The following is a 12,858-nucleotide window of genomic DNA, read 5'->3' on the forward strand; positions in this document are numbered from 1 at the left end:
AGGAAGGAAGGAAGGAAGGAAGGAAGGAAGGAAGGAAGGAAGGAAGGAAAGAAGGAAGGGTAAAAGGAAAAGAGAGAGAGAAAGAGAGAGAGAGCATAAGCTGTGCCCAGCTTTCACACATCCCTGCTTCCCGGTTGCAGACCAACCGTCCTCCACACCTATGGCCTTGGTGAACTGCGCTCTCCAACTGAAAGCCAAAATAAACCTTCTTTCCTCATGTTGTTTTTTTGCCACAGCAACAAGAGGAGTCAGGGAGTCTAGGGCTGAATCCAGGGTCTTATATATTCTAGGCAAGTGCTTAAAGAATGATTTCTCTCTAGAGAGTTCTCAAAACACGTGGCCAAAGGACAGCCAACAGCCCAGCCTCCCACACAAACCACGTGGGCACACGTGCTTGAGGAGGCCCTCAGAGTGTGACCCTGTATCATCAGTCCCTAGGACTCATCTGGAGCGTCACCCTTGGGGGACACAGAGAAGCTAGGCAGCCTGGGGGAGCACATGCACACATTTTGAAGTGTGATATCTGGGGACTGGACAAGCTGGAGTCTAGAGCCATGATACAAGTTAGGGGGAAAGGCTGGAGTCTAGTGCGCAGGACTTAAGAGACCCCACTTCCTTCCCCCAACTTCCACCCTAGGTCGACAGGTCCATGGTGACAGGCCTATGACTACTCTCTGATGTGGACCCAAGGTCAGGAGGTTATGGAAGGGGGGCGGCTGGTGGTCCCCGTGGGATGATCCTACACCGTGGGCAGTGGCCAGTAGCCAAGGCAACTCACAGAACACAGTGAGGACAGTAGGCAGGGAGGGGCCGCTGGTGTTGGGGCCAGCCTGCGTCCTACAGTAGTATGAGCCCGCGTCAGTGCTGGAAGCCGCAGGGAGCAGGAGGCTGCTGCTGGATCCTTCCAGAAGTAGAGCTCCGTTCAGGTACCAGGAGAAGCGAGTGTCAGGAGCTGGACTCAGACCACTCCTGCAGCTCAGAGTCACCGCCTGCCCTTCCACAACCTCTGCTGAAGGGCTGATGAGGAGTCGGGCCACTGGAGGGGGGACAGAGAACAGACTCGTGCTGTGGTTAGGCTGGGAGGGCCCTGGCCCTCTGGGCCCCTGCTACAGGAAGTCCTCTAGATTTCTCCTCTCTTCCGCAAGCCTGTGGGAGCCTTGTGGTAGATAAGGAGGATTTAGCCTTGACTGACAATTCAGATGTACTGAAGCCCAGGTTACATCAAGCCAGGCTTATGTAAACAACCTGGCTTGAGACCTGGGGATGTAGTTCAGTTGGAAGAGTGCTTGTCTACCATGAGCGAAAGGGCAGGGTTTAGTCCCCTGCATTGCCTAAACCAGACATGGTGCGAACAAAACAAAAACATGGCTGTGTGCACCAACAACGGGAAGATCTATTTCTCTATTTTGTCTCCCACATCTAATGCAAACCAAAGACTCTGCCCCCAAAACTTAAGAAATAAAAGATAAACAGATGCCTATAAAGAACCCCCCCCCCCAGTACAGAATCAGAGATGTGGGAGAGAAATAATTTGATTCACTACTTTTGCCTTCTGCCTTCTCTTCCAGGAATCTCTGGGGTTGGAGTGACTACATAGCCCGGGTCTTCCATGGGACATAGCCAGAGTTTGGTCCCTCAGTTGAGTCCTTAGGATTGCTAGAAAAAGGAGGCTTGCTCCTTGAACTGCCCCACTGGTGTCCCCTGCAGCACATGCCCGTGTTACCATTAGCATAGAAGTCTATGCTGGACATTGAGTTTCCAAGGGAGTTGGTAGCTAAGCACGTGTACTCCCCGCTGTCCGCTGGCTGCAAGTCTCGGATTTCTAGGCGCAGGGAGTTGGGGGCAGAGGAAATCTTGAATCGGGGGTTGAAGTCATTTTCTCCAGAGCTGGAGGCCAACATGAGGCCTCCGTGTGACAGCACCACAGTAGCCAGGGGCTCGCTGACCACAGAGCACTGGAAGATGCCCACAAGTCCAGCCTGTGTCTCCAAGAAGGTGGTCAGGTCTGGAGTAAGGGGTGGATCTGTGTGGGAACCAGAAGCGGCTTGTCATCTTCAGAAAGGTCACTTCCCGGCTCCTCTGCTGTAACCTATGCATTCCTTTTGCCCTGCAGCACCCTAGAACGTGGCGATCTCAGACCCTCCTCAGTACTTGCTGGAGATACTGGATGAGCAAATCTCTCTGTTAGCCAGGCTAGCCCTCATGCCCGCACTGAAAATGGAGGTCAGGGCCCCAAATTAGGATGTCACTTTGTAACTAGACTGATCCCAAACCTGTAATCCTTCTGCCTCAGCCTCCTGAGTGCTGGATTACTGTTGTATACTACCATGCTTGGCCAGCGTCTCATTTTAAAGATGAGAAACGTGGAACAGTCCAGGCAGAGGGCAGAGCACCGTATACTCATCAAGTGAGTATACGGACCATTAGCAGCACAGGACAAACTGACCCCTGAGCCCTGCTAATGACATGCTCCAAGTGTCCACGTGACAGAGACACACCTGTGACCTTCCCAACTAAGATGTGCATCATCTTAGAGGGCAGGGTAGCCTCTAAGAAGGATACAGAAAGATTAAGGAACTGCCTGGAAAGTCTGGAATCAGTATCCCATTTCCTGGTGTGACCCTTGAGTGAGGACAGGGTGGTCTTAGGGAATGCACACTGACAAGGTGAGGCATAAAGAGACCCTACACTCGCACCTCTAGGCACGCCTATATAGACGATCATCCAGTCACAATTACTCTACACGGGGCTTTTCACCTTTATGGTCAGTATAAACTGTTCTTTGAACTTTGACCTTTGCCTAGGCTAGCAAGTTACAGTAGGGCCTCCTCTCACTCTCATGCTACTAGGTGGTCAGCCATATATGGTACCACAGGAACCAGCCTAGGCGAGCCGCTGGCACCCTGGTGTATTGTGCTGTCAGTGGGCTTTGGATGCAGGTGTTCAGTGGCTTCACAGGCTAAACGGCACTTAATTGCAAAGCTGGCTTCACCCAGATGTAGCTAAATGTGAGGCCGATACATTCCTGCTTATGGCTTACTGAACTAAACAGTACCTGGACTGTAGCAGATGCCTTTTCAACTTTGATTTGTGTGTGTGTGTGTGTGTGTGTGTGTGTGTGTGTGTGAGTTTGTGAGTTTGTGAGTTTGTGTGAGAGAGAGTGTGTATGTGTGTGTGTGTGTGTGTGTGTGTGTGTGTGTGTGAGAGAGAGAGAGAGAGAGAGAGAGAGAGAGAGAGAGAGAGAGAGAATCCCACTCTGTAGTCTTGGGAGCTCAGAACCTACAGATGTCCACCAGCCTCTGACTCCTGAGTGCTAGAGTTCAAAGTGCAAGAAAATCTCACTGTGATATAGCCCCATTATAAATCTAAATGCGCCTGTGGGGAGCTATCTATGTCAGTAACACATGTGAGCAACGATACGGATGTGCACTGTGTGCCCAGGTATGTGTAGGGAATAAGTAACACATGTGCACATGCAGAGGCAGGGTCCACTGTCAGCAACATGATGTCAACAGTGGGAACAAAATAAGTTGGAGCTTATTTCTAAGTAAAGCACTTGTTAACGTTAGAGGAGGCGGAACCTAGGAAGTCATAGTACCTTGTGTGTGGGTGCAGAGCTGGGTGTGCGTGCAGCCCCATCTGGCCACACCATCTACATCTGAGTCAGATGTCTTTAGGCTGTTATATATGCCAGGGCCCCTGACTGTCTTGCAGTGACTCCAACTCTGGTAGTCTCTGCTGCCCCACTGGATACTTACATCTGACCACCACACTCAAGGGGCTGGAGCGCTCACTGCCCTGGGCGTTCTGCACCTCACAGAAGTAGAAGCCAGTATCAGCCCGGGTGACTGCAGGCAGGCGCAAGGTTGAGGCATGGGCATCTTCCAGGAGAATGTGGTTCTTGTACCAGCTGTAGCGGAGCTCCTGGGGAGCCTCCTTCGGGGTGCTACAGAGCAGGGTCACTGTCTCATTTTCCAAGACGGGCCCAGCCGGGTTCATTTTTATTTCAGCCACTGCAAGAACAGCATAGGACACACCCTTAGAGTTCTAGATAACTGCCATCGTCAATCTTTACATAGTATACTGAACCCCACTCCCACCCCATAAAGCAGGGGCCTCCTGGAGTCACCTGCTTCGCCTCATCCCATTCCCATGTACCTTCCTGATATTATACCACCTGTGAGTGGATACTATCATGGGTATGGAAGCTTCTAGTGCTTTCCTGACACAGGTCCCCTCAGCCTCATCCAGGACTCACTAAAAACATGGAGGCTGAGCGGGGGTGACACCAGAGAGCCCACATCATTTGTTGCTTGGCAGGTGTAGACCCCAGAATCATTCCAGGCTGCTGAGGACAGCCTCAGCACATGTCCCTCAGCTCCAAGGTCCACTCCATCCCTGGCCCACTGCACAGCACGGACGGCAGGATAGCTGCTGTTCACTCTGCAGGTGAGCGTGACTGGATCCCCTGGAAGGATGTTCCTCCCTGAGGAGCTAAGGAGGATCTCCACACCTTTGGGGGCATCTGCAAAGCATGATGGGATGTCAGGTAAGGTGCATGAGGATAACAGGGCGTTGGGCATACTTCTTTCTGAGGAAGACCACCTAGAGAAAAACCCTAAACCTGCTGTCATCTGTCCTTCCCTACCCCCGTCCGCTCCTGCATCCCTCCTTTTTCCCATGAGGCCCTGGGAATGTGGTGCTTGGCCCATACGTGGGTATCAATAACTATTAATGTGTGGCTATCAATGGCCTGTTGACAGCTCTCTGTGTTGTAACTGCCCACGTTCTATGTGAAGATGACTTACACATAGTCATGAGTACTGTAACTTGCCTTAGTGGCTTGCAGTAGCTAACAGAAAGGGACTAGGCAGCCATTTCGTGGCAGGGAGCCAAAGACAGCAGACATTAGCTCTCAGAAAAGTTAACCAGTTTATAAGCAAGGAACTAACAACACTAAGAATCCCCCACTCTGTGCCTCTGTGTGTGTGTGTGTGTGTGTGTGTGTGTGTGTGTGTGTGTGGTCATGGGTATGGGGTGCACACATCTGCACGTGCATATGGAGGCCAGAGGTCAACTTTGGGTGTTGATCCCCAGGTGTTGTCTACCTTGTTTCTTCCGGCAGAATCTTTCAGTGACCTGGAACTTGCCAAATAGATCAGGCTGTCTGGCCAGCAAGGCCCAGAGACCCACATGACTCTGTCTCTTCAGATTTGCGTTATAAGCATGGACTGTTTGAGGCTCAGCTGTCTCCAGCTGCCAGGCCTCAAGGCCTAAGTGCACCGGAATGCCACAGGGACAAAGGGCTTGTCCCTAGGGGCTAGCCAAGCTGGTTTTGGTCAGGGAGTCATAGAAATGGTGTTCAGTGACAAGGGTGTGATACACTCACGCTGCACTTGCAGGTAAACCTCTTTCCGACTACTGTGCGCGCCCAATGAGAACTGGCAGAGCAGGGTCCGACTGTGGTCCTGCCAGGATAGGACCATATGTAGAGTCGTCTGGTGATAGACGCCAGTGGGCTCGAGGCTCTGGAAGCTGGAGGTGACAGAGTGGGTGGGGTCCTGGCCTTGCCACTGAAGGTTTACTTGCTTCTCCTGCAGGCATAGGTAGGGTGTGGAACAATTGAAGTTCCCCTCCACGCCTTCACGCAGCTCCTTGGGAATGGTAATAGTGGGGGGGCTGGGATCCTCTGAAAACAAAGGCAGTAATTCTCAGGACTCCCCTCACCTCACTGTACCTCACGCTGCCCCCACAACCCCAACCAAAGGGCAAGACCTGTGGGGAGGGGGGAACTCAAGAAGAGGAGAATGTCACAGAGTGAAAAATAACAGGCAAAGGTCAGAGCTGAAGGCCTAGGTAAGGTTCAGGTCAAAGGATAGGGCTGGCGCTAAGGATAGGACTGGAGCTAAGGACAGGCTGGCGCAGCAGCCTGGGAATCCCTGACTGTAACCAGTCCCTAGGCTCCTCACTTGTCACAGTGACTGTGGTGCCTTTGACATCTGACCAGCGGTTGCTATCACTGATCTCAAAGCGGAAGTTGTAGGTGCCAGAGTCTTCGGGCTTCAGGTCTTTGAGCAACAGGTTGCACACCTTGTGACCCATGTTCCCCATCAGTTCAGCTCGGCCCCTGAAGCGCTCGTCCACCAACTTGGGGTCCCCTGAGTGGATTACCACCTGCCTCTTGCCCGAGTAGTCATAGTACCAGATGGCTGTGATGCCATTGGGCACTGGGACATCAGCAGGGTAGCTGAAGATGCAGGGAATGAGCAGGCAAGATCCTGTCAAGCCCTCCACATTCTTGGGACTGGAGACACCCCATGTGGTCTGGCCTAGAGGAGGGTAGGAAGAGCAACAGAGAAAAGGGTGTTACAAGCCTGGGAACAGAACCCTGTCACCTGCCCAAAAAGAGGGTGCTCCAAACAGGCTCCAAATCTAATCTAATTCCCTCTTAGTGCCCCAGGGATGGGGATGGTCACATCTGATCATAGTCTAGGCTTCTGTGCTGAGTCCACAGAGGCCAGACCCTATGAGAGGCACTAGCCCCATGTAGCTTACCTACTGAGAAGACAGAGGCCAGCAGGAGCAGGGAGAACAGGACACACATCCCAGTTCCCAGGTGCATTCAGGTACCTAGGGAAGCAGGGTGGGTAGGCACACGGAGACTGCCTGAAGCACTTCAGGGCCCACGTCTACAGGGTTTATCTCACCTGCTGTGTTGGCCAACCCAACAGGAAGGACTGCTGTGGCAGCCACCAACAGGGAACCAGAAGCCCCTGTTCCTGGCTCAGGGAGTGATTGGAAATGCTCTCACTTGATGGCATGCCCCAGAGAGTCTTCTGTGCCCCTTGGCTCCACCCCTTAAGGACACAGCCTCAAGGCGGATCAGCTGTGCACATCTCTCTTCACTTCTCCCCTGCCCGCCTCCTATTACTCACACCAACAGAACCTGGAGTCCAGTGAGACCCTGTAACTTACTCCAAGACATCCAGCAAGCAAAGTAGGCACCGGAAATTGGTCTCCTGCCTCCAGTCTCTCCAGCTCCAAGCCGGCCTGGGTCTGACTGAGCTTCCCCACGTGCTGAGGCTGCCTTGCTTGTTTGTAGACAAAGTTCTCAAGTTGGTAGCTCAAGGTGGTCTCAAGTTCACAGAATCCTCCTTCAGCTTCCTTTAAAGAGTCCTTCCAAGCCGGGCGTGGTAGCACATGCCTTTAATCCCAGCACTTGGGAGACAGAGGCAGGCGGATTTCTGAGTTCGAGGCCAGCCTGGTCTACAGAGTGAGTTCCAGGACAGCCAGGGCTACACAGAGAAACCCTGTCTCGGGTTTAAAAAAAAAAAAAAAAAAAAAAAAAAAGTACTTCCTTTCTCAAAAAACTCTTCATTGCCCCCGAGATTTTGAAAGACCCCATTTCTTAACTGTCCTCTTTCTCTGTGCTTCATAGACTTACTCTAGGCCTAATCTTGTCTGCCCCCTGGCTCCCTCACTGCCCAGTTCCACCCCCACCATAAATGATCTTTGCTCGCAGAAATCTTACTCAACCTTCAGGGTGCTGCATAAATCTGTAACTTCCCCTCTGGGGTGAGTCCTTGTGGCCACAGCAGAGAAATCTTTGTGTTTTCCTTCTTGGCAGCCATGGGCATCCACCCATTTCTGAAGACCTAGGCCTGGGAACATGTGGTCCACAGCAGTGCAGAGCCCCAGCCCTGCAGGGGTAGCAGTGGTTAAGACAAGGGTGTGTGGTGCTTGGAGTCCAGAGTCAGGCCAGAGAGGTGGCAAGGGAACGTTCCTGGGTCAGGTCGCCATACACTCACACCCACAAACATGAGTTAAGTGCTTATTGTATACCATGCACAAGAAGCAAGCCCTGTGCCAAAGGATGCCATGGCAGGAAGGAACGCCACAGGCGGCAGGAGTCCAAGAAACACCTAGAAATCAACCTGGATGTCAGTCTCCGTGGCTTTGGATCCGCAGTGCTTTCCTGAGTTAGAAGCGAAGCTCAGTGGTGCGCTTTGTGATTCTAGGAAACTGCAGTGGGAGGATCCTGTGTTTAAGGCTCGTCAGGGCAAGGTAGGAAGACAGTGACTCAAAAAGGAAAAGGGGAAGTAGGTAAGAGAGGGACTTAATTTTTGTGTGAGCCAAAAAAAAAACAAAAAACAAAAAAACAAAAAAACTATGCAGAGAAACAAAAAGGCAGCCAAAGAACAAGAGAAAATATTTGAGAATCACTTATTGAAGATTAATATCCAGAACATGTCGAGAATTCTGACAATGCCATAGCCTCCTCCGAAATAAAACAACCCAACTAGGAAAATGGTCAAAGGACTTGAATAGACACTTCTCATTGAAGAAATGCAGGGCAACAAACCAATGAAAAGACACGTGAGGAAAATGTAAGTCAAAACCACAGTGAGGGCTGGGGGGGGGCGCAGTTCAGGGGGTAAGGACCACAGTGGGGGCCAGGGAGGAGGCTCAGGGGGTAAGGACCACAGTGGGGGCTGGGGGGCAGGCTCAGGGGGTAAGAACACAGTACTTGTACCAGGTGTGAGCATTTGTACAACCACCACAGCCCCTGAATGCAGGCCCAACACTGGTTAGAGCAGAGAGAGACAGGAGAACTGCTGGGGTTAGCTGGCTAGCCAGCTCAGCTGTAAGAGATCCTGTCTCAGGGGGAATTAAGTGGCAAGGGATAGAGGACACACACACCAGCAAACATGCATATAACAACCAACCACTATGATGGCTACTAATGAAAAAAACAAGAATAAAAACTGTTGGTGAGGATGTGCAGAAATAGCCCTGCACATTGTTAGTGGGAATGTGGAATGGTGCAATGTGGGAGACTGATTCCTCAAGAAGTCTGTGTAGAACTAGGAATTGGGACAGGATGAGAACCTATAGGGATGAAAGCGGGGCTCCAAGCAGACACCGCTAAACCACGCTCATAGCAGCATCCTTCACACCTGTCAAAGGACAGAGAGATCCCTGTGTCTGTCGACAGAGAGGTGGATAGAGAGGTGTGCCTGTGTATAGAGTGGATTAATCAGAACAGATGCAGCTCTGATACTTCCTCTATAACATAGTGAGCAAATCCTACATTGCTCAAGTTAATGAACCATCTAGAAACAGAAAATGGATGAAGTTACTGGGGGGCTAGGAGAGGAGAGAATATGGAGTTACTATCTGATGGCTACAGAGACTACATTGTAGATGGAGAGAAGGGACTGGAAATGGATAGTGGTGGCAGCTACGTAACAATGTGGCAGCTATGTAACAATGTAAATGTATGCCTAAAGATAGGACAGGAAACTCTAACTGATAGACACAGTGTTGTAACTGTGCAATCCTCCCAGCTTCCTGCCAACTCAGCAGAGACAAGCAGTCCTGGGGAGACTGGAAGTGGGGACAGGAAACTCATGACATCCCCCAGGCCACAGCCCATCCAGCACATGACTTCACTGACTACCTGGAGAGGGTGGAAAGGGAGTTCAGGCCTGGCCAAGGATCTGAGGTGCTCCCAAGGTGCCCAGGCAGCATTTAGCCCCATGAAGAAGGCAGAAGAGATGTCTTTGCAGGGATGGTGGCAAAGAGCCCAAGTAGAACAGAAAAAAACCCAGCCCTCCAAGGGCTTCAGGCCTCCAGTACCTGCTGTGTCTGAGTAACATACCCGGCTTCTAGAGACTGGCCCAGGTTGGCGCCTCACTTTAAGAAAGGGCAGTCCGTTGAATACATTTGGTGTCAGAGTAGCCCTAGGGCCTAGATCCATACACATGGTGTCAGGGACAAATCCCCTGCATTTAGAACATTAGCAAGCTATGTCTTTGCTGTCCCCAGCTCCCTGCCTCCTATAATTGAGGTCCTAGAAATGGCAGTGGTGACACTTGTAGAGGGATGATAGGATTTTTACATTCCAATACCAGAATGACACATTTGAGAGAGCATGTGACAATGGTGCCTCATTTGGCTCAGCCCCAGTATCCAGGGATCAGGCCCACTGGAGTCCAGCATAGTGGCTCAGCCCACTCCACCCCAAATGCCTCAGGGACTGTTTTCAAAAAACAGAGGAGAGACAACCTCAGGAAAAAAGAGCAATGTCCCTGTGTGAAAATCTGGTGTGGAAAGGGAGGTGCCATGAGCTTGGATTGGGGTGATTAGCCTAATTGGGCACTCAGCACTCCTTGGGAATAAATTCTGTCCTAGGAGAGAGGGGGCGATAGCAGTCTTGGAACACAGAGAGCTTAAGGCCCTGAAAGAATTCCTCTTGTGAACAATGACTTTGGACAGCAATGTCCTCAGGCAGAAGTTCCTGATTTTCATCCTTGAGTCCCCAAGCAGGGCATGCTGAAGAAAGGGCTTACAGGACCACACCGGAGCTGGCATGTGCCATGTCAGAGCCCTTGGAGTGCCCTGGCATACTTTGGAAACCTATGTTGACTGCATGTGAGACCAGGTCCCAGGACATCTAAGGAAGACAGGCTGGGGCCCTGACCCTTTGACAGAGGTAAGGTTATTGTGGGTAACTTTCTCCAGTATAAGATTCAGTTTCTGTTTCCTGTACCCCAGGGCTCCCTGCAACTTCCCTATCAGCTGGAGAAAGAAAGATGCAGATGAGGCCAGCTGAGGGACACCAGAAAGAGGAATAAGAATTCAGTGGACAATTCTAGGAGTAGGTGATTTTCAAAATAGAGGGGAACCCTAAACATAGGCCCAGCATCAGTTGTTCAAGCCACAGAATCCATACATAATGTCTACTGTCTTTCCCCCCTCCACCCCCAGACAGGGACTTGTGTATCTAAGAATGCCTATGCAGCTCAGGATGACTTTGAACTTCTGATCTTCCTGCCTCTCCCTTCCAAATGCTGGGGTTACAGATGCGATCATCAGACCTGCTTTATGTGGTGGTGGGGATTGAACCCAGGACTTCGTACATCCCAGGCAAGGACTCTGCCAATGTTTTACAACCCCACCATTGCTCTCTTTGATAAATTTCCCTGCTCTGTCCTTGAACTTGTTCTAAAACCGAGCTAGTCTTTAGTCCATGATCCTCCTGCTTCAGCCCACCAAATAGCTGGGATTACGAACCTACACCACCAGGCCTGGCAGCTAACCACTGACTTTGGCTCAAGTAGTAGAAAGTCCACACTCGTTCCTCAGCCTAGCTTTGACTCATTCTGACTGACAAAGCAACGACAGGTTAAACAGCGAAGTGAACAAGGCTGAGCGGGGTCCATTAGAGTAAGAAAATTAAGGGAGGGATGGTCGTGGTCATGGGGGGTGGATGGCTGGGATCTGGATTGGAATTCAAGGTGGGAATGGGTACAGGTGAGGGTAAGGTGGAGGCTGGGTAGGAGTGTGGGGGCTGGGGTTGGGGTTGGGATGATGTGTTGGGGATTGTGGGAATAAGGCATGTAGTAGGCGGTTGGAGCTGCCACTGCAGAGAAGGGAGCCTGAGATGAGAGTAGCTGCTATAGAGGAGGGAGGAGGGTTATAGCTGGGCTGAGGCTGGGGCTGGAGAGGATCTAGCATGGGCGAATAGCTTGGATTTCATGATTAGGGTTTTCAAGGGTTTGGAGGGTCCAGGAGTCACACCCACGTGCATACCCTATCTCAGGAAAGCCAAGGCCCACGCCACTCCCCACTCCCTGACATGCCTCCCCTCCAGGACCAGAGATGGGAGGAAATGGCTGCTGGGCTGGCTGACCTGCCTTCCAGAGAAGAGAACAGGAAGGAAGGCCACGAACCCCATGCAGCTGGTTCTCTGCTTCTGCTTCCCAGGAGAGGAGGACCCTGTCCTGGGGCTGTTTCCTCTTTCCTGAACCCTCAACCCTCTCTCTGTCCAGCTGATATCTGGCTCAGAGGGCAGCTGAGGGCCTTGCACAATCTCGGGACAGGAAAAGCCTAGACATGGGACAGCCCCCATTGGATCAAGGACTTGGGGACTTGAGCAGCTGAGGTGGGACCCAGGACCACAGCGAAGTTTTCTCTCAGGCAAATGGGAAGAGAGACCACGCGGTATTTTCATTCTCTGGCCAGGCTTAGACCTGTCTCTCTGGACCACCTAGCCTTTGGGGAGAGTCCCCAGCAGCAAACCTGACCTGGGAACATCACAGGCAAGTGGATCAAGGCATTCCGTTCCAAGTCCTCCAAGTGTCTCCCTGTGCCCCCTACAGCCTGGCTCACTCTAAGAACCTCCCAAGAAGCAGGTTGTGAGTATCCAAACCAGGCATGGTGGCACACACATGCAATCCTAGCACTCAGAAGGCTGAAGCAGGAGGCCTTCAAGTTCAAGGCCAGGCTCTGCTACAAAGAGAGGCCTTGTTTGAATAAAGAAGAAACAAGACCACAGAAATGTCTCAGGGATTAAGAGCACTGGCTGCTCTTTCAGAAGACTCAAGTTAGAACCTCAGCACCCACATGGCAGCTCTCAACCATCTGTCACTCCAGGTCCAGAGGAATTTGTCACCCTCTTCTGGCCTCTGTAGATAAATGCATGTGTATCCCCAGGGGCAACACACAAAATTTAAAAAACACAAAAACAAAAGCATAGAAAAGATTTTTATCATTCCTTTTTGTTTGTTTGCTTTTGTTTTTTGAGACAGGGTTTCTCTGTGTAGCCTTGGCTGTCCTGGAACTCACTCTGTAGACCAGGCTGGCCTCGAACTCACATAGATCTACCTGCCTCTGCTTCAAGTGTGCTGGGACTAAATGCATGAGCCACCGCCGCCAGGCCCACAAACCACGATTCTCTGCCATTTGAGGGCCTACTATGTGCAGCTGACATAGGGAGCTACTGCTAATTGGGTCTATTTCCATCTTTTGTTGGTGTGTGTGTGTGTGTGTGTGTGTGTGTGTGTGTGTGTGTGT

General features: G+C 51.4%; 1 protein-coding gene across 1 annotated transcript in view; it reads right to left on the bottom strand.

Moving 5' to 3' along the window:
* Positions 1-7,065, bottom strand: part of Siglec1 (sialic acid binding Ig like lectin 1) — an 18,427-nt gene extending 11,362 nt beyond the window's left edge. Inside the window, exons 1-8 of the mRNA XM_021194436.2 lie at positions 6,976-7,065; positions 6,556-6,630; positions 5,970-6,329; positions 5,390-5,689; positions 4,259-4,525; positions 3,759-4,013; positions 1,724-2,023; positions 779-1,036 (exon numbers count right to left, since the gene is read on the bottom strand). Of these exons, the coding sequence (XP_021050095.1) occupies positions 779-1,036; positions 1,724-2,023; positions 3,759-4,013; positions 4,259-4,525; positions 5,390-5,689; positions 5,970-6,329; positions 6,556-6,622 (1,807 nt within the window). The 5' untranslated portion in view covers positions 6,623-6,630; positions 6,976-7,065. The remainder of the gene's footprint in view (positions 1-778; positions 1,037-1,723; positions 2,024-3,758; positions 4,014-4,258; positions 4,526-5,389; positions 5,690-5,969; positions 6,330-6,555; positions 6,631-6,975) is intronic.
* Between the last annotated feature and the right edge of the window lie 5,793 nt (positions 7,066-12,858).

The sequence above is a fragment of the Mus pahari genome, chromosome 3 (genome assembly GCF_900095145.1).
Source record: "Mus pahari chromosome 3, PAHARI_EIJ_v1.1, whole genome shotgun sequence".
Taxonomy (NCBI): domain Eukaryota; kingdom Metazoa; phylum Chordata; class Mammalia; order Rodentia; family Muridae; genus Mus; species Mus pahari.